Source organism: Ailuropoda melanoleuca, chromosome 15 (assembly GCF_002007445.2).
Source record: "Ailuropoda melanoleuca isolate Jingjing chromosome 15, ASM200744v2, whole genome shotgun sequence".
Classification (NCBI taxonomy): Eukaryota; Metazoa; Chordata; class Mammalia; order Carnivora; family Ursidae; genus Ailuropoda; species Ailuropoda melanoleuca.
The window spans coordinates 17,889,190-17,908,927 of NC_048232.1; the positions used below are offsets into that span (position 1 = coordinate 17,889,190).

At 37.8% G+C, this 19,738-nt stretch overlaps 1 protein-coding gene across 1 annotated transcript in view; it reads left to right on the top strand.

The window, feature by feature from the left end:
* Nucleotides 1–19,738, top strand: part of MALRD1 (MAM and LDL receptor class A domain containing 1) — a 683,830-nt gene that overhangs the window by 633,983 nt on the left and 30,109 nt on the right. Inside the window, exons 29-30 of the mRNA XM_034644348.1 lie at nt 12,511–12,590; nt 12,683–12,779. Of these exons, the coding sequence (XP_034500239.1) occupies nt 12,511–12,590; nt 12,683–12,779 (177 nt within the window). The remainder of the gene's footprint in view (nt 1–12,510; nt 12,591–12,682; nt 12,780–19,738) is intronic.

The window sequence follows — 19,738 nt, forward strand, 5'->3', positions numbered from 1 at the left end:
GATGTTTTAATAGTTATGTGTTGTGGTCTGGAGTTCTTTTGGTTCATCTATTTGAAACTCTCTGTGCTTCTTAAACCTGGATGTCTATTTCTTCCTCTAGGTTAGAACAAGTCAGTTCTTTTTTCTTCACATGCGTTTTCTGCCTCTTTTTCTGGGACCCCTATAATGCAGATGTTTATTCATTTGCTGTTGCCCAAGAGATCCCTTAACCTTTCCTGATTTTTAAAAAATTATTTTTTCTTTTTTGCTATTCAGCTTGGGTGCTTTCCTTTCACCTATCTGCCAGATTACTGATTATGTTCTGCATTCACTAATCTGTTGATTCTCTCTAGAGGATTTTTTTATTTGTTATTGTATTCTTCAACTGTGATTGGTTATTTTTTATTTTTTTCTCTCTTTATTGGAGGTCTAAGTTCTTCCACTCTTATCCCCAACCCTGTGAGCATCTTTACAATCATTACTTTATTATTAAATTTTTTTTTAATCAGGCATATTGCTCATCTCCATTTCATTTAGTTTTCTGAGATTTTGTCATGTTCCTTCTTTTGGAGAATATTCCTCTGTCTCCCTGATTTGCTATACTTTGTGTTTCCATTGATTAGGTGGAACAGTTCCTTCTGAACTTCGAGGAATGGTCTTGTGTATGGCCATTCCCTATACAGACTGTGTGTTCTTAGTCACTTTTCCTGGCTGGCTGGAGATGTGGCTGGCATGGGCTGGGGTTCCTAGGGCTCTCCACATAGTGGGTGCTCTAGTACAGCAGCTAAAGCTTAAGTGGGCATGGATTATGGAGTCCCTGGGCTCTCCACACAGTGGGTCCCCTGGCAGGTTAGTTAAACTGCATGCAAGCTGGGGTGTCTTAGAACTCTACATGCAGAAGGTGCCTTGGCAGGATAAGTAAAGCTGAAGTGAATGTAAACCACCATGTTCCAGGACTCTCCACACAGAGAGGGTCCTGGAGGGTCCTGGGACACTCTGTGCAGGGGGCACGCTGGCAGGACAGGTGAATCTAAAGCTGTTGTGGGCCAGTGTGGTGCCTGAGCTCTTCATGCAAAATGTACCCTAACAAGATGGCTGAAGCGGAAGCAGTTGCAAGCTGGGTTGTCACAGGGCTCTCCACACTGGAGCTGCCCATGTAGGACAGCTGAAGCTGACTGGGGTAAAAGCTGGGGTGTCCCTGAATTCTCAGCACAGGGGGTGCCCAAGCCAAGGCCAGTGAGAATAGGAGTGTTTTCATGTGTTCCACACAGGAAGTACCCCCCTGGCGGGGTGAGTGGAACCAGTGCAGGCAAGGGCCAGGGGTTCTCAGGGTGCTTCACACCGGGGCGCCCTAGCAGGGCAGCTGGTTCCAAACCCAGAAGGTTCCAGAGCACTTTGAACCAGGGGTGCCCTAGCAAGCTGTCTAAAGCTGAAGTGGTATGGGCCTGGAGTGTTCTGGGGTGCTTTATGCCTGTGTCGCCTTGGCACAAAGGCTGGAGTGGTAGTGAGCACTAATCAGGGGTATCCCAATGTGCACTGAGCTTTGACTTCCATGGGGACAGCCGGGGCTGGTGTGGGCTAGGGACTCAGGGTTCATTGAGGTGGCAGGCCAGTTAAGGAACCTGGATTGTACACTGGTTTATCCTTTCAAAGTGCAGGGGGAACACAGATTATGTCCATCAGCCCCTCCCACACACCCACCCAGACAGAATTTCAGTAGCACCCTCACCATTTGATTGAGTTCTAGGGCTGCTTTTATATGGTAATTATTCTTTTAAACCCTGGCTTTTTTGTTTCTATGGCCCAGCACAACCAGAGCTGATGTGGGCTGAGGGATCTGGCACTTGTTGAAGTTGCAGCCTGGTTATGGCGTGCTGACTCTGCTCCAGTGTGCACTTTCAACGTGGGGTGAAGACAGCATAAATTTTGTCACTGTCCAGTCCCACTAACCCAGAGATTTAATTATATCATGAAATCAGATTCAAGAAGTTTTAATAAATCTGAATATAAATGAATAAATGGTCTCTTGAAGTAAAAATTGTAATCTCCACACCAAACTGATTCTCAAATGATTACTTTTTTTCTCAATCATGTGATGTTTACCAGATTAATATAATAAGTAGCTAAAGTCTTAAATGAAATTATGCACAAACATATGTTAAAACATAGCTCTTCATCCCCATATGCATTCAGGAGAATAAATTGGATATGTGGATAAAGGGTTATGTTTTAACATATGATTGTGCATAATTTCATTTAAGACTTAAAGCATGTATCAAATGACTGAGAAAAAAAGCATATTTTGAAACTAATTTTGACCCATAAAGTCCATTCCTTCCCATTAGCTTTCTCACAATTACATACTTTAACAAAATTGGTGTTTGGTAATAAATAATACAAAAATAAAAATTCAGTGATATGTATTTATGTACCTACTGAAAGGAAGATTATTTCCTAAGTACACTTTCATCTTAGAACTAAATCTCTATTTTTTTCCTTTTATCCAAAGTATCTATACCTATTTCTGAAAAAAAAAAAATAACACAAAAATGTTTTCAGTATAAACTCCTCAAAGGAACATCAAAGAAAAGGTCATGCAATACTCCCACTTGTTCATCACTAGGTTTTATTTATATATATAAATCTATAAATACATATGCATAGCTAAATAAAAGAGAGATATAGAGAGGCAGGTAGACAGGTAGCATGCATACTACCTCCCCATATGGTTTGTGTTTTCTCCCATTTTTGTTTTATTCCCAGTATAAAAATGTATAGTATTAGTTTCAGTTGCACAACATAGTGATTCAACAGTTCTATACATTACTCAGTGCCTGTCATGATAAGGGTACTCATAATCCCCTTCACCTATTTCTCCATCCCTCCCACACACTTCCCCTCTGGTCACAAACCTCAAGTTTCTTCCCAAAAAACCCTTCCCTGGGTTTTTTGTCTTTTCTTTGTTCCTTTATTTTGTTTCTTAAATTCCAGATGAGTACAATCATACATTTGTCTTTGTCTTATTTCACTTAGCATTATATCCTCTAGGTACATCCATGTTGTTCCAAATGGCAAGATTTCATTCTTCTTAAGGCTGAGTAATATTCCCGTGTGTGTCTCTGTGTGTATATCTTGTTTATCCATTCATCTATGGATGGACACTTAGGTTGCTTTCATAATTTGGCTATTGTAAATGCTGCAATAAACATAGGAGTGCCTGTATCTTTTCAAATTAGTATTTTCGTATCCTTTGGGTAAATAATCAGTATTAAGATTACTGGATCATATATAATTCTATTTTTTAATCTTTTGAGGAAACTCCATAGCGTTTTTTTCACAGTGGCTGAACCAATCTAAATTCCCAACAGTACACAAGGGTTCCTTTATCTCTACATCCTTACAACATGTTTCTGATTTTAGCCATTCTGACACGTGGGAGGTGGTCTCTCATTGTGGTTTTGATTTACATTTCCCTGATGATTAGTGATACTGGCCATCTTTTCATGTATCTATGGAACTTTCTGTATGTCTTTTTTTTTTTTTTAAGAAATGTTTGTTCATATCTTCTGCCCATTTTTAAACTGGTTTGTTTGTGGGTTTGGTGTGGAATTATATAAGTTATTTATATATTTTGGGTACTAACCCTTTATCAGATCATTTGAAAAAATCTTCTTCCATTCAGTTGTTTGCCTTTTTGTTGATGGTTTGCTTTGCTTTGTAGGGGCTTTTTTTTTTTTTTTAAGATTTTATTTATTTATTCGACAGAGATAGAGACAGCCAGTGAGAGACANTTTTGGGTACTAACCCTTTATCAGATCATTTGAAAAAATCTTCTTCCATTCAGTTGTTTGCCTTTTTGTTGACGGTTTGCTTTGCTTNACCGCTGTGCCACCCAGGCGCCCCTGTAGGGGCTTTTTATTTTAATGTAATCCCAAGTTTATTTTTGCTTTTGTTTCCCTTGCCTGAGATTTAGCTAGAAAAGAGTCAATGGCCAATGTCAGAGAAATTACTGCCTATGTTTTCTTTATGAATTTTATGATTTGAGGTCTTACATTACCCTAGGTCCTTAATCTGTTCTGATGTGTATAGTGTAAGAAAGTGGTCCAGATTCATTCTTTTCCATGTACCTGTGTGGATTTCCCAGTACCATTTGCTGAAAGACTTCTTTTTCCCATTGCATATTACTGCTTCCTCTGTGTAAGTGTGGGTTTATTTCTGGGCTCTCTATTCTGTTTCACTAATCTGTGTCTATTTTTGTGCAAGTAGCATACTGTTTTTATTACTACACCTTTGCAGTATATCTTGAAATTTGGAATTGTGATACCTCCAGGTTTTTGGTTTTCTTTTTCAAGATCACTCTGGCTATTTTTTTTTTAAGGTCCCTTACCAATTTTAGGATTGCTTGTTCTAGTTCTGTGAAAAATGCTATTGCTATTTTCACAGGGATTGCATTAATCTGTAGATTGCTTTGGGTAGTGTGGACACTTTGACAATATTTGTTCTACCAATCCATGAACATGGAATATCATTCCATTTGTTTGTGTCATCTTCTATTTCTTTCATCAACATTTTGTAGTTTGCGAAGTACAGGGGGCACCTCGCTGGCTCAGTTGGTAAAGCATGCAACTACTGATCTCAAGGTTATAAGTTCAAGCCGCATGTCAGGTACAGAGATTACTTAAAAACAAACAATAATAAAATGTACAAATTTTCCACCTCCTTGGTTAAGTTTATTCCTAAGTATTTTATTCTTTTTGGTGCAATTGTAAGTTGGATTGTTTTCTTAATTTCTCTGCTACTTAATTATTAGTGTATAGAAAGGCAAAAGATTACTATATATTGATTTTGTATCCAGCAACTTACCGAATTCAATTATCAATTCTGGGTTTTTTGTTGGTTGGTTTGTTGTTTTGGTGGAATCTTCAGGATTTTATATAGATAGTATAATTTCATCTGCAAATAGTGAAAGTTTTTTTTAATCTTCCTTACCAATTTGAATGACTTTTATTTTTTTGTCTGATGGCTGGGCTAGGAATTCCACTACTATGTTTAGTTTTTCAGCATTGAATATGATTTGGTTGTGGTATTTTTACATATTGCCTTTATTATGTTGAGGTATGTTCCCTCTAGATGTACAGTGTTGAGCGCTTTGATCATGAATAAATGTTGTGCTTGGTCAAATGCTTTTTCTGCCTCTTTTGAGATGCTCATTTGCTTTTTATCTTTTCTGAAAGATGTGATGTATCATATTCATTGGTGAATACTGAACCACCCTTGAATCCCAAAGAGAAATCCCACTTGGTTGTGATGAATAATTTTGATGTAATGTTGGATTCAGTTTGGAAATATTTTGTTGAGCATGTTTGTGTCTATGTTTATCAGAGATATTTGCCTCTAGTTCTCTGTCTTTGTAGTATCTTTATCTGGTTTTGGGAGCAGGGTAATGCTGGCCTCCCAGAATTAAGTTGTAAGGTTTTCTTCCTCTTCTATTTTTAGGATAGTTTGAAAAGAATAGGTATTAATGCTTCTTTAAATGTCTGGTAGAAATCAGTTTTGAAGCCATCTGGTCCTGGACTATCCTGATTGACTTTGGGGAGGTTATTTGTTTCTAGGAATTCATCCATTTCTTCTAGGTTGACGAATTTGCTGGCCAATAACTTTTCATAATATTCTCTTATAATCCTTTGTACTTCTGTGGTTATCAGTTGTTACTTTTCATTACTGATTTTACTTGAGTCGTCTTTCTCTTACTCTATTACATTGGCTAATGGTCTATCAATTTTGTTGATCTTTTAAACCAATCATCAATCTGTTCTATTAACTTTTGATTTTTAGTTTCTATTTTTTTTTAATTCTTCTCTTAATAAAGAAAGAAGAAATTCTTCTCTTAAATAAAGAAAATCTTCATTATTTCCTTCCTTCTACTGGTTGTGGGTTTTGTTTGTTCTTTTTCTAGTTCCATTAGGTGTAAGGTTAGGTTGTTTGAGATTTTTCTTGTTTCTTCAGGTAAGCCTATATAGCTATAAAGATCCCTCTGAAAACAACTTTTGCTGCATCCCAAAGATTGTGGACCACTGTGTGTCATTTTCATTTGTCTCCATGTATTTTTTAAATTTCCTCTTTGCATTGTTGGTTGACTCATTCATTGTTTAGTAGCATTTACTCAACCCCATGTACTTGTTTTCTTTCCAGGTTTTCTCTTGGTGTTTATTTCTACGTTAATATAAGCATTACGGTCCAAAAGATTCATGGTGTGATTTCAATTTTTTGAATTTGTTGAGACTTGTTTTACAGCTTAACATGTGATCCGTTCTGAAGAATGCTCCATGTGCCATTGAAAGAATGTGTACTCTTTTAGGATGGGATGTTCTGAATATATCTGTTAGATCCATCTAGTCCAATGTGTCACTCAAAGCCACTGTTTCCTTGTTGCTTTTGCTGGATGATCTATCCATTGATGTAAGTGGGGTGTTAAATTCCCTACTATTACTGTACTTCCTTTGTGTTTGCTAAAAGCTGCTTTAAGTATATAGGTGCTTCCATGTTGGGTGGATAAATATTTATAATTATTCTGTCTTCTTGTTGGATTTTCCCCTTTATGATTATATACCGTCCTTCTTTGTCTTTTGTTATAGTCTTCATTTTAAAGTCTATTTTAGGCGCACCTGGGTGGCATGGTGGGTTAAGCGTCCAACTCTTGGTTTTGGTTCAGGTTCTGCTATCTCAATACCTTGAGACCAAACCCCATATCAGGCTCCANTTCTGCTATCTCAATACCTTGAGACCAAACCCCATATCAGGTTCCGTGTGATCAGCACAATGTCTGCTTAAGATTCTCTACCCCTCTCCCTGTCCCTCCTGCTTGTGTGCTAACAAATAAATCTTAAATTAAAAAATAATACAAGTCTATTTTCTCTCAGGGTGCCTAGGTTTCTTAGTTGGTTAAACGTCTGGTTCTTGATTTTGGCTCAGGTCATGATCTCAAGGTCCTGGGATTGAGCCCTGCATTTGGGCCCATGCTCATCCAGGAGTCTGCTTGAGGATTCTCTCCCTCTCCTCACTGCTTGTACACTCTCTCTAAAATAAAAAAATAAAAAAGTCTATTTTGTCTGATACAAGTTTTGTTACCGCAACTTTCCTTTCACTCCCATTTTGCATGATAAATGCTTTTCCATCCCTTTACTTTCAATGTTCACATGTTTAGGTATGAAATGAGTATCTTGTAGGCATCATATAGATGAGTCTTGCTTTTTTATGATTGGAGCATTTAGTCCATTTACATCCTAAGTAATTATTGCTGGTATGTACTTATTGTTTTTTACTTGTTTTATCGTTGTTTTGTAGTTTTTCTCTCTTCTCTTATTCCCTTCTCTCATTGTTTGCTGGCTTTCTTGAGTTATATGCTTGGATTCTTTTTACTTTTTTTTTTAATCTATTACCTGCTTTTTTTTTTAATTTTTTCTCCTGTTCAGCTTGAGTGCTTTCCATTATTCTGTCTCCCAGGATTTTCTCCCAGAAAATCCATAATTTTCTTTCCCCTAGTCTACTACTTATTCCCTCTAGTGTATTTTTAATTTCATTTATTTATTCATCTCTTATTGGTTCTTTTTTAAGTTTTCCATCTCTTTGTTGAAGGTGTCACTGGGATCCTCCACACTTTCCTCAAGTTCAGAGAGTATCTCTATGACCATTACTTTAAATTCCGTATGAGGCATATTATCTCCATTTCAGTTAGCTCTCTTGCTGAGATTTTCTTTTCTTTCATTTGGGACATATTCTTCTGTCTCATTTTGTGTAAATCACTCTTAATGTTTCTGTGTGTTAGGAAATTCAGCTACATCTCCTTCTCTTAAAGTAGTGGCTTTATGAAGAAGAGGTCCTGTAGTGCCTTGCAGTACAATGTCCCCCATTCACCAGAACCCGACACTTCACGGGTGTATCCTATGAATACTGCATGCACCCTACCACTATATCTGAGCCACATTTGCCTTCATTCCAGTTGGCTACAATGGCTCTCTTTTCCTGTTGTGGACAACGATTGGTCCTTCTAGTAAAGGGCCAGGATGGGGCCACATTGAGTTTGAGTTGGATCAGACCAGGCATTTTCCAGAGCCATAGCAGCACTACAATGCTGTCCCGAGAGCAGCTTTCATTGGTGGGCACAGCCTGCATTCGGAGCAGATGTCTACCCCCTGCCCACTGCTGGTACATATGTGTTTTCTGTTTTTTCCCTCTCCATAGTGCAGGAGTCATTTTCAGTACTTTCAGGTGCTAGTGCCTATCTGGGCCACTTGCACACTGCTATGCTTTGGTTCAGCTTTGGATGGACTCCAGCCAAGGGCATATTGAATGGGGCAGTTCCACAAGAAAACACAGTGGCTGTATATCAGTGTTAGCAAGGTTTGCACAAGTCTACTTACTGTAGGAGTCGTCCTGTAGCTGCTTTGGAAAACTCCTGCCAAGGCCAGGTCAGAGGAGGCGGGTCTGCAGGAAAATGGAGGGGCAGGGTTGGAGGTGTTAGCACGTTTGCACTGGTCTTCTGTGGGAGGAGACCTGTGGCTGCTTTGGAAAACTGTTGAGGACTGGTTTGAGCGGGTGGGGTCAGGCCACTAGCTAAGTGGAGAGTAATTAAGTTGCACCAGTTGCTGCAGGTATCCTGTATCTAGGCTGAGGGATGGTGCAAGGAAATAGTGCCACCCACTCTTTTGTTCTTGGAATAGTCTCCCAAAGATCCCTGCCCCTCTAGCATATGTTCTGAGATTAGTATATAAATCTTCCCATATACCCTAGGTGTTTTTCAAACTGCTGTTTCTATACGGCATCTCAGAGGAGCTGTTATGCTGGTTGCTCTAAGGGTGGGGACTCAGTTTCCTATAGCCTTCTGGCTCTCCCACAGCTAAACCAGCTAATTTTTAAAGTTTCAGGTGTTAAGCCCCAGTGATTATGAAAACTCATGAAATTAAGACCCTCTGGTTTTTAAAGCCAAATGTTAAGGGGATTTTGTCTTCTCAGTGAGGTTCCCCTGTGTCTGCGGTGTCTGGTGTGCTCCTCTCCCTTCCACACGTGTGACATCCCTCCTCAAAACACACACTTGCAGGTCAGTTTGGGTCCCAACCTGAGCTAAAGGAGCCAAAATAACCCAGGAGGAAAAAGTGTCCCCCATCTCTAGGCACACAGTGTCTGTACATGTAAAAACTGGCATGTAGATTCAATGTTAACTGAGGAATCACAAAGAAAACATCTTATGGGTGGCAAGAGTAAAAAAAAAATGTTTCAGAGATATCAAAACAATCAAATTGTCCTACATTTTTACTTTTAAAAAATGAGGAAAATTTTCCCCACGTTTCACCCTCTCCCCTTAACACATTTTGCCCATTCCCTACGGCCCACCCCTCTAGCAAGTATTGTTTGTTCTCTTTACTTACAGGTCTGATTCTGACATTTGTTTATTCATTTATTTTTTATACTCCGCATGAGTGAGATAGTTTGGTATTTGTCTTTCTCTGACTTATTTCACTTAGCATTATACCCTCCAAGTAAACCCATATTGTTGCAAATGGCAACTCTTATTTATTATGGCTCGCGTTCCGTTATACGCGCGCCCACACACAGTGTCTTCTTTATGTATTCATCTATGATGGACACTTAGGTTTCCTCCATGTCTTGGATATTTTCAATGATGCAATAAAGTTAATGGTTCATTTATCTTTTAAAATAGTATTTTTGTATTCTTTGGGTAGATTCCCAGTAGTGGCATTACTGAATCATAAGATATTTCTATTTTTAATTTTTTGAGGACAATCCATGCTGTTTTCTATAGCAGGTGTACCAATTTGCCTTCCCACAACAGTGCACAAGGTTCCTTCTTCTCCACATCCTGGCCAATACTTGTTATTTTTTGTCTTTTTGATTCTAGCCCTTTTGACTCGTGTGATGTGATATCTTACTGTGGTTTTGACCTGCATTTCCTTGATGATTAGTTGATTTTGACCATCTTTTCATTATCTGTTGGCCATCTGGATGTCTCCTTTGGAAAAATGTCATGAAAATAGTGAGGACCTAAATAGTTAGGTCCTCTGCCCATTTTTAACCAGACTGTATTTTTGGTGTTGAGTTGAGTTACATAAGATATTTCTATTTTTAATTTTTTGAGGACAATCCATGCTGTTTTCTATAGCAGGTGTACCAATTTGCCTTCCCACAACAGTGCACAAGGTTCCTTCTTCTCCACATCCTGGCCAATACTTGTTATTTTTTGTCTTTTTGATTCTAGCCCTTTTGACAGGTGTAATGTGATATCTTACTGTGGTTTTGACCTGCATTTCCTTGATGATTAGTTGGTTTTGACCATCTTTTCATTATCTGTTGGCCATCTGGATGTCTCCTTTGGAAAAATGTCATGAAAATAGTGAGGACCTAAATAGTTAGGTCATCTGCCCATTTTTAACCAGACTGTTTTTTTGGTGTTGAGTTGAGTTATAGAAGTTCTTTATATATTTTGGATATTAATTCTTTATCAGATGTTATCATTTGCAAATATCTTCTCCCATTCATTAGGTTGCCTTTTTGTTGATGTGCAAAAGTTGTGTTTTTTTTAAGCTTTATTTTGGTGTAGTCCCAATAGTTTAATTTTGCTTTTATTCCCCTTGTCTGAGATTTATCTAAAAGAATGTTGCTAAGACCAGTGCAAAGAAATCACTGCTTACGTTTCCCTCAGTGTTTTATGGTTTCAGGTCTCACACTTAGATCTTCAATCCATTTTGAGTTTTTGTGTACGGTGTAAGAAAAAGGTCCAGGTTCATTCTTTTGCGCGTCACATCCAATTTTCCCAGAACCATTTATTGAAGAGACTGTCTTTCCCCCAATGTATATTCTTGTCTCCTTTTTCATAGATTAGTTGACCATATAAGCATAGGTTTATTTCTGGGCTGTTTTGTTCCATCTGTCCTAGAATTTTTGTGGCAGTACCATACTGTGTTGATCACTACTTCTTTGCAGTATATCTTGAAATCCAGGATTTTGATACCTTTCAGCACTGTTCTTCTTCTTTTTTAAGACTGCTTTGGCAATTCAAAGGTCTCTTGTGGTTCTATATAAATTTTGGTATTATTCTAGTTCTGTGAAGGAAAGAAGGCGTTCTTTTTTATTTTGTTTTAATTATGTATTTATTTGAGCAAGCGAGAAAGAACACAAGCAGGGGAAGTTGCAGAGGGAGAGGGAGAAGCAGACTCCCTGCCGACCACAGAGCCTGATGGAGGGCTCACAACCTGAGCTGAAGGCAGACGCTTAACCAACTGAGCCACCTAGATGCCCCTATTTTATTTTTTTAGATTTTATTTATTTACTTGAGAGAGAGAGGGAGAGAGTACAAGCAGGGGTAACAGCAGAGGGAGAGGGACAAACAGACTCTGCTGAGCACAGAGCCCAATGTAGGGCTCAATCCCATAACCCTGAGATCATGACCTCAGTAGAAACTAAAAGTCAGACACCCCAATCTACCGAGCCACCCACGTGTCCCAGAAAGAAGGCATTCTTATGGAGCTTCTTGAAACTCCACGCTTTTTATATTTAAAGAAGCTATTGCTCTTGTGCAGAAATTGCTATTTATTTAAGTTCAAATTTTCAAATTCAAAAAGACTGAGGAAAATACAACTGTGTACTGAAGAAGAACTGCTTGTAACACACAGCTTCAATGCACATGCATTCAGAAGCTACTTTTTAATCTTATCTTGTGGCATGTACTATGAACTTGGCAGAAAATTCAACAAAACATAAACACAAATAATTTGTATCCTGTTATTGCTGATAAAAAAATTATGAATACATAAGCATTCACACTCACATCCAAACACATAGTATAATAGAAAACATCTGACATATTTACTGCTTAAAAATAAACTTGATTTCCCTTTGAGGTCTAAGCTAACCCCATTTCTGTAATGTTCGGAAAGCCAACCATAAAGGAAATACTCCCAGCGTTCTAGGTTTCATTATGATATCCCTAAATAAAGCAGTTAATTAAGTCATAGTAGTGTTGCAGGTATATCCAATAAGGTTATTAACCTGGTTTCAAATCTATGTACCTGAAGGATCATCCCGATATTATAAATATACTGATTTATGTAAATCTGTAATTTTAATATTTCCCTCAATATTGAAAAAAATCTCGTCACTAGTGACAAAAGTACTAGGTTTTAGCTTTGAGACAAAGGATCAAGAAAGTAATACTGGATTGGACACTGGTAAAAATCAAATCAATACTGAAAATAAAAGAGCATGTGAAAGCTAAGTTCCCACCTTATAGATAAAAATCAAGAAGGTGATATTTTTAAAAATCTTACACAATTATGAAAATAATAAAATTTAATTTTGTTTTTGCTCTCATTTAATATTTTCAGTTTCTTATCAAAGATACCGGCATTCCTTGTATCATTATTTATTGACATTCATCATTTTATTCCATTATAATGCTGCTAAAATAGGTTTCTACTTTTTTTAAAATTTAAATATCACATTTTATCTCATTTTCAGATGTGGACAAGGATGGAAAGGAAATCGATGCCACATCAAGGTTAACCCTTCCCCAGCAGATTTCACATACACTCAGAATAGTAGGTGACATTGTGACTAAATAATTGCTTGAATTTGGAGTTTAAATGTTTTTCACTGCATATTTGTCTTTTTAACTGGTTTGAAATTCCAGATATATGGACTCTCCTGGGCATTGGATTAGCTTTCCTGATGATTCATATTGCAGTCACCGTTGTGTGTTTTCTTGCAAACAGAAAAGTACCAGCCAGGTAAGTGATGTCTTTGCTGAATAAAATATACTGTGGCAGAGCAATTTTCTAAAACATTTCATTTGCTCTATATTTCTTTCACTCCATTTACATGGAGGTAACTTTAGTGTTTCTATGCTTTGTGGATTTGTTTCTTTCTGGGCAGAATGTAGGAGCTACTTAACAATAATCATTCTTCTATTTTCAGTAAAAAGCCTTAAGCTTACTTTTCACATTATGTTAAGAACAGTTTTGATGACAACAAGAAAGGGAACGTGGCATTCGCCACAGATTAAAAGACATGAGGGGATGTGTTTCCCACTTGATGGTGGTGCCTAGGGAAGGTGGCAGAACTGCAAAAGAGATGCTTTCTTGGCCCTCCCAGTGAACTCTAAACATCAGTGTTTCAGGTCAAGACTCCTAGGTTCTAGGTAATATACAGAACAGAGACCAGGAGCTGCTGTACCCAAAGGAACTCATGCAAAACTAAGAAGACCCCAATTACTGGAGGGAGACAGCCTGGAAGGATAGTGGAGTAGGAGGATCCCAAGCTCACCTCCTCCCATGGATACACCTAGGTAACAGCCACATCAGTGCAACTAACCCAGAAAATGACCCAAAGACTAGCAGTACAGACGCCGTACAGTTAATTCTAAAGCAGCAGCCACACCAAAAATGGTAGGAGGGGCACAGAAACAGTCAAGGACCAAACTCCCACAAGATTAACCACAAACAGGAGGGACACCACAATTCTGAAGCCGGGAAAGGAACAGACCCCACACCAGGCACCCCAGACATGGGGGAACTTGCACTGGAAAGACAAGTCCCCATAACATTTGGCTCTGAAAACCAGTGGGGCTTAACTTTTGGAGTTTTTATAACCAGCAGAGCTTAAAACCGGGTACCCTAAAAATCAATAGATTTTACTCTGGAAGAGCTAGAGGGGAAACTGAGCCCCCACCCTTAAAAATAGAACATAACAAACAACCCTGCCAAAATATAGCAAAGCAGCAGCAATCTGAAAATTACTTGCGGTATGCATGAAGTAGATTTCTTTACTAATCTCAAAATGCATGCTACAAGGGCAAGTATTTTTAGGAGACTTATCCAAGAACATAAGAGCTGGCAGGTGTCATTTCTCCTCCCTGCCAGTTTAGACAAGCAGACACCTTCAAGAATGAGCATGAACACTCATTACCTAGCTTGCTAACACTGTATACCCTACCCCACAATCTACCATGGATCCACCCTCATCATAGCCTTCCAGTTGGGCAGGAGTCACTCCAAAGCAGTGACTATCAAAACTCATCCTACAGGTAGCCCAGCTAGGAACCAGTAACATTCTCCACCTACCCTGCTAACACCACATGCCCTGCATTATACTGCAGACCCATCCCATCCAACATGCTCCACTGGGGAGGAGTTCCCCCCCAATAGCAGCTTCTGACAAGTATCATCCTGCAATCAACTACAACAGTGAAAAGCACCACTCCAAAGTGACTCCTGCCCTGGGGAGAGGGGAAAATAACTATACACACTACTTTGCAGCCCCAGCAGGGGACTAGGGACAGACATCTGATCAGACTGCCACCACCACCCACCAACAAAAACCTCACAGGGAACAGCACAACAGGAAAAAGCCCTGTAGTTCAGGGTCACTGCAACCCCAACAGGCTGGGGGCAGATATTTGATCTCACTGAAGACCCTACTCACCAATGAAAACCCCTCAGGGAAAAATGCAGGAAGAGCATCCCACAATTTGGTGCTACCACAGCCCCAGCAAACAGGCTGGTGGCAGGCATTTGGTCTGAACCAACTTAAAGCCCAAGGCAACCGCAGATTGGCCCCTTAACAGCACAAGGACCATACCCTACCCAGAAAAGAGAATGGAGGCCATTTCAGCCAACTGGACAGAAGGCAAACAAGGCTCAGCCACAATAGCAAGGTGCATGCAACACATAAAGGAAACACCTCTGCAGCTACCAGCTCTGGTGAACAGGCAGCGGTGCTCTAAAAGGCACCACAGGACCTCTTCTTTGTAAGGCCACTAATTTTAAATCAGAAGGCATAATTGACTTTCCTACTATAGAGTAATAAACACAGAGACTTAAACAAAATGAGACAGAAAAATAGGTCACAAATGAGAGAATAGGACAAAAGCACAGCAAGAAAAGCTAAAGGAAAAGGAGATAAGGAATATGCCTGATAGAGAACTCAAAGTAATGATCATAAAGAACTTATTGGACTAGAGAAAAGAGTGGAGGATTTCAGTGGGACTTTTAACAAAGAGATAGAAAACATAAAAAAAGACCTAGAGATTAAGAACTCAATAACTGAAATTAAGAATATATTAGATAAAATGAATAGATTAGAGAAAGCAAAACAGATCAATGACCTCGAGGACAGAATAATGGAAAACAACCAGCTGAACAGCAGAAAGAAAAAGAATAATAAAAACTGAGAACAGGTTGGGGCGCCTGGGTGGCACAGCGGTTAAGAGTCTGTCTTCGGCTCAGGGCATGATCCCGGCGTTATGGGATCGAGCCCCACATCAGGCTCTTCTGCTATGAGCCTGCTTCTTCCTCTCCCACTCCCCCTGCTTGTGTTCCCTCTCTCGCTGGCTGTCTCTATCTCTGTCAAATAAATAAATAAAATCTTAAAAAAAAAAAAACTGAAAATAAGTTAAAGGAACTCAATAACATCATCAAGTATAATAACATTCACATTACAGGGATCCCAGAAGAAGAGAAAGAAATAATAGTGATAAAAAGAAAATTTTAAAAGAAACAAGAGAACAGAAGGCAGGTATAAGACTCTTAGCTACTTTTTTAGCAGAAACTTTGCAGGCCAGAAGAGAAGGGCATGATCTATTCAAAATGCAGAAAGGAAAAAATGTACAACCAAGAATACTCTATCCAACACAGTTATCATTCACAATACAAGGAATGATACAGAATTCCCAAACAAATGTTAAAAATGCTTATCAGCACTAAACCAGTCATACAAGAAATGTTAAAATAGAGTCTGACTGGAAAGAAAATGTCATAAACAGAAGATGAATCTGAAAAGAGAAAATTTTCATAAGCAAATATAAACATAATAAAAAGTACCAGATTTGGAGCAGCTGGCTGGGTCAGTCAGATGAGCATGCGACATTTTATCTCCGAGTTGTGAGCTCAAGCTCCAAGATGGGTATAGAGAATAAATAAACAAACGTACATACTAGATTAATCACATATAACATGAATACAGAGGTTAAAACACAAAAGCAGTAAAATCAATTATATCAATAAACATTAGTCGAGGAATTAAAAAATAAAAGGATACGAAGTATATCATATACATAAAACATGGCGGGGGGGAAATTTTGTGCTTTTAGAACGGGTTCCAACTTAAGAAACCATCAACTAATGTAGATTTCTATCTGCATAGACTATTATACATTAACCCAATGGTAACCACAAATCAGAAACCTGTAACAGATATGCAAAAAAATAAAGACAAAGGAGTCCAAATATATCACTAAAGAAAGCCAGCAAACAACAAGAGAGCAAGAAACAAGGAAGAACTACCCAAACAACCATAAAACAGGTAACAAAATGTCAATAAGTACATACCTATTGCTAATTACTCTGAATGTAAATGAACTAAAAACTCCAATTGAAAGACACAGGGTGACTGAGATAAAAGAGCAAGACCTATGTATATGATGCCTATAAGAGACTCACTTCACACCTAAAGACTCATTCAAATTGAAAGCAAAGAATGGAAAATTTACAATGCAAATGAAGCAAAAAAAAGCTGGGTAACAGTACTTAATAGCAGATAAAATAAACCTTAAGCAAAGACTGTAACAAGAGACAAGGATACTACCCAATGATAAAGGGAACAATCCAACAAGAGAATATAACAATTGTAAATATTTATACACCCAATGTGGAAGCACCTAATACATAAAAAAGCTATTAAGAGACATTAAGGATTAAACTGACATTAATATAATAGCAGGGGACATTTAACACCTCACTTACATCAATGGATAAATCATCTAGACAGAAAATCAACAAGAAAACAGTGGCCTTGAATGACACATTGGACTAGATGGATCCTAACAGATATATTCAGAGAACCCCATCCAAAAAACAACAGAATGCACATTGTTTTCAAGGGCACATGGGACATTCTCCAGAACAGATTACTTGTTAGGCCACAAATCCAGTCTCAGAAATTTACAAAAGGACTGAAATCATATCATGCATCTTCTCTAACCACAACAATATGAATGTATAAATCAATCACAAGAAAAAATCTGGAAAGAACACAAATACATGGAGGCTGAATGACATGCTACTACACAGCAAATGGGCCCAAAAATCTTTGCGATGCAGCAAAAGCTGCTCTAAAAGGGAAGTTTATAGCAATACAGGTCCACCTCAAGAAGAAATTTCTCAAATAAGCAACTTACACCTAAAGGAGCAAGAAAAAGCCCAAAGCCAGTAGAAGGAACAAAATAATACATATTAGAGCAGAAATAAATGAATAGAAACTGAAAAAACACAAGAGATCAATGAAACCAGGTACTATATTTTGAAAATATCAACTAAACCGATATACTTTTAGCCAGACTCATCCAATAAGAGAGAGGACTCAATACATAAAATCAGAAATGAAGAGAAGAAATACCCACTGAAACTGCATAAATACAATAATAGAGATTTTGAAAAATTATATGCTAACATATTGGACAACCTAGAAGAAATGGATAAATTCCTAGGAACACATAACCTTCAAATCTGAATCAGGAAGAAATACAAAATTTGAACAGATTGAATACTACCAATGAAATTGAATAAGTAATCAAAAAACTCCCAACAAACACAAGTCCAGGAGCAGATGGCTTGAAAGGCTAATTCTAGCAAATATTTAAAGAAGAGTTAATACCTATTCTTCTCAAACTATTCCAAAAAACATAAGGTGAAGGAAAGATTCCAAATTCATTGGACAAGGCCAGCATTACCCTGATACCAAGACTAGATAAAGACACTACCAAAATAAACTACAGGCCAATCTCTCTAATGAACATAGTTGTAAAACTCCTCAACAAATCCAATGATACATTAAAAAAAAATCATTCACCATGATCCAATGAGATTTATTTCAGAGATAACAGTGGTTCAGAATTTACATAGCAATCAATGTGATCTATCCCATTATCAAGAGGAAGGATAACCACCATATGATCATCTCCATAAATGCAGAAAAAGCATCTGAGAAAGTATGACAACCATTCATGATAAAAACTCTCAATAAAATGGGTTTAGAGGGTACATAACTCAATATGATACAGGCCATATATGAAACAAAACAAAACAAAACACAGCTAACGTCATACCCTGTGGTGAAAACCTGAGAGCCTGTCCTCTAAGACCAGGAGTAAAACAGGATGTCCACTCTCACCAATTTTATTCAACAAAGTACTGGAAATCCTAGCCACAGCAATCAGACAAGAAAAGAAATAAAAGGCATCCAAATGCATAACAAAGAAGTAAAACTTTCACTATTTGTAGATGACACTATACTAGCTGTAGAAAACCATAAATACTCCAACAAAAAACTACTAAAACTGACAAATGAATTCCGTAAAGTCAGAGGATACAAAATTAACATACAGAAACCGGCATTTCTATACACTAATAATGAAGTAGCAGAAAGAGAAATTAAGAAAATAATCCCACTTACAATTGCACAAAAAATAATAAAATATAACCAAGGTGAAAGAACTTTACTCTGAAAACTCTTAACAAATTCATGAATGAAATTAAAGATGACAGAAACAAAAGGAATGATATTCCATGCTCATGAATTGAAAGAACGAACATTGTTAAAACGTCCATACTACCCAAAGTAATTTACAGATTTAAAGCAATCACTTTCAAAATACCAATATCATTTTTAATGGCACTAGAATCATCCTAAAATTTATATGACACCACAAAAGACCCCAAAGAGCCACAGTCATCTTGAAAAAGAAGAAAACTGGAGATATCACAACCTCAGATTTCAAGATACACTACAAAGCTGTAGTAATCATGACAGTATGCTACTGGCACAAAGACAGACACAGAGATCAATAAAACAGAATAAAGAACCCAAAAATAAACCATGTTTATATGGTCGATTGATCTATAATAAAGGAGACAAGAATATGCAATTGGAAAAATACAGTCTCTTCAATAAATGGTGCTGGGAAAACTGGACAGTTACCTGCAAAAGAATGAACCTGGATCACTTTCTTACACCATACACAAAAATAAACTCAAAATGGATAAAAGAGATAAGTGTCAGACCTGAAACCATCAAATTTGTACAGGAAAACATAGGCAGTGCTTTCTTTGACACATTTTTCTCGATATGTCTTCTCAGGCAAGGGAAACAGAAGCAAAATTAAACTATTAGGACTGTATCATAAAAAAGGCTTTTGCACTACAAAGGAAACAGCTGACGAAACAATAAGGTAACCTACTGAATGGGAGAAGATACTTGCAAATGATACATCTGATAAGGAGTTAACATCCAAAATATATAAAGAACTTATATAACTCAACATCTAAAAAACAATCTGGTTAAAAATGGGCAGAGGATCTGACCTCAGTGTCAGGTCATGATATTTTTCCCAAAGGAGATATCCAGATGGCCAAAAGACACATGAAAAGATGGTAAACACCAACTAATCATCAGGGAAATGCAGATCAAAACCACAATGAAATATCACCTCACAACTACCAGAATAGCTAAAATAAAAAAAGAGAAGAAATAACAAGTGTTGACAAGGATGTGGAGAAACACTGTAGACGGTAATGCAAATTGGTAGAGCCACTGTAGAAAACAGTATGGGGGTTCCTCAAAGAATTAAAAATAGCATTACCATATGATCCAGTAATTCCACTAGTGAGCATTTACCCAAAGAAAACAAAAACAA